General features: G+C 54.5%; 1 protein-coding gene across 1 annotated transcript in view; it reads right to left on the bottom strand.

The window, feature by feature from the left end:
* Positions 1-934, bottom strand: part of EIF3K (eukaryotic translation initiation factor 3 subunit K) — a 6,606-nt gene extending 5,672 nt beyond the window's left edge. The window contains exons 1-3 of the mRNA XM_014311462.2: positions 812-934; positions 428-526; positions 226-346 (exon numbers count right to left, since the gene is read on the bottom strand). Of these exons, the coding sequence (XP_014166937.1) occupies positions 226-346; positions 428-526; positions 812-870 (279 nt within the window). The 5' untranslated portion in view covers positions 871-934. The remainder of the gene's footprint in view (positions 1-225; positions 347-427; positions 527-811) is intronic.
* Positions 935-2,267: the final 1,333 nt, after the last annotated feature.

Raw genomic sequence — 2,267 nt, forward strand, 5'->3', positions numbered from 1 at the left:
CGGATTTGGGGGGATTCCCTGGATTTGGGGTGCCCCCCATTTTGGGGTGTCCAGGATACATGGGCCTGGTTGATCATGCACTTGCAGAGGGTGAAGTCCCTCTGGATTTGGGGGTTTCCCTCTGGATTTTGGGGTTTTTTAGGGGATTCCCCTGGATTTGGGGATTCCCTGGATTTGGGGTGTCCCAGATTTGGGGTGCCCCCCATTTTGGGGTGTCCAGGATACGTGGGCCTGGTCGATCATGCACTTGCAGAGGGTGAAGTCGGTGTGGGGCAGGTTGGTGAGCGCCTTGAGCAGGATCTGCGCCGTCACCCCGGTCTGGAAGAAGGCTGGGTTGAACTGGTACCTGCACAGGTGAGCCCAGGTGAGTTCCAGGACCCCCAAACTCCCCCGGAGCTCCCCAGAATCCTTCCCCAGGAGCTCTCACAGCTTCAGCACGGCCAGGTTGGCCTCCAGGTCGTAGGCGTTCTCCTTGGCCTGCGTCTCCACGTAGCGCTCCAGAGTGGCCAGGTTCTCGGGGTTGTACCTGTGCAGGTGAGGGGAGGATGTGACACACCTGGACACACTTGGGACACACCTGGACACACCTGGCACCCCCCATTGCACAGCTCCAGCATGGCCAGGTTCTCGGGGTTGTACCTGTGCAGGTGAGGCGAGGATGTGACACACCTGGACACACCTGGGACCCCCTTTACACAGCTGGGACCGCCCTTTGCACACCTGGGATCCCCTCAGGGTCCCCCCGGTCCCCTCCCAGCCCCCGCCAACCCCCTCCCGGTGCTCTCCCAGTCCCTCCCGGTGCTCTCAGTACCGGTCGATGCCCCGCAGCAGTTTCCCCACGTTCGCCCGCATCTGCTCGAACAGCGCCATGTTCGCGGCTCTTCCGGAAGGGACGTCACAGCCACTTCCGCTTCACCACGCTCCATGGCCACGCCCACAGAGCAAGACACGTGAGCGTATCCCGGCCACGCCCCCTGCTTTAGCCACGCCCCCTCCCAGTACGGGCCGCGTCCCGGACTGGGCGAACTGGGGCGGGAATGGAGTGACAGTCCTGGGAGGGACTGGGACAAACTGGGATTGTAGCTGATCTTGCTGGGATCATACTGGGTTTGTAAGGAAGGACAGTGAGACAGTACTGGGGTTGTGCTGGAACTGTACTGGATCCTACTGGGATTGTACTGGAACTGTACTGGATCCTACTGGGATTGTACTGGAACCGTACTGGATCGTGCTGGGATTGTACTGGTACTGTACTGGATCGTGCTGGGATTGTACTGGTACTGTACTGGATCCTACTGGGATTGTACTGGAACTGTACTGGATCCTACTGGGATTGTACTGGAACCGTACTGGATCGTGCTGGGATTGTACTGGTACTGTACTGGATCCTACTGGGATTGTACTGGAACCGTACTGGATTGTACTGGGATTGTACTGGAACCATACTGGATCGTACTTGATCATACTGGGATTATACAGGGTGTGAAAAATGCGTATTTTATTATTTATTTATTAATTTAACTAAATATATTATATGTGCTGTGTTAGAAAGTAATGCTGTATTAATTCTCTTAAGTAATGTGTTAAATATAGTTTTAGGTTATAGTCACGTTTTTCACTCTTTTCCCCTCAGGTTTGCTGCTCTTTTCCCCTCACGTTTCCCACCCTTTTCCCCTCACATTTCTCACTCATTTCCCTTCACATTTCCCCCCCTTTCCCCTCACATTTTCCTCCCCTTCTCGCCTCACATTTCTCTGTCATTTCCCCTCACGTTTCCCACCCTTTTCTGCCCTCACATTTCCCCCCTTTCCCCCTCACATTTTCCCCTCACGATTCCCGCCCTTTTCTCCTCACCTTTCCCTCTCTTTTCCCTTCACATTCCCGCCCTTTTCCCCTCACGATTCCCTCCCTTTTCCCTTCACATTTCTCCCCATTTCCCCCTCACATTTCCCTCTCTTTCCCCCTCACATTTCTCTCTCTCTTCCCCTTACATTCCCCCACTTTTCCCTTCACATTTCTCTTTTCCCCTCATGATTCCCACCCTTTCCCCCTCAAGTTTCCCACCCTTTTCTTCCCTCACACTCCTCCCCTTCTCCCCTCACCTTTCCCTCTTTTCCCCTCACGTTTCCCCACCTTTTCCCCCTCATATTTCCCCTCACATTTCTCTTTTTTCCTCTCATGATCCCCCCCCTTTTCCCCTCACATTTCCCTCCACCTTTCCCTCTCTTTTCCCCTCATGATTCCCACCATTTTCCCCCTCACATTTC

This window comes from Geospiza fortis, unplaced genomic scaffold, assembly GCF_000277835.1.
Source record: "Geospiza fortis unplaced genomic scaffold, GeoFor_1.0 scaffold1239, whole genome shotgun sequence".
Lineage (NCBI taxonomy): Eukaryota > Metazoa > Chordata > Aves > Passeriformes > Thraupidae > Geospiza > Geospiza fortis.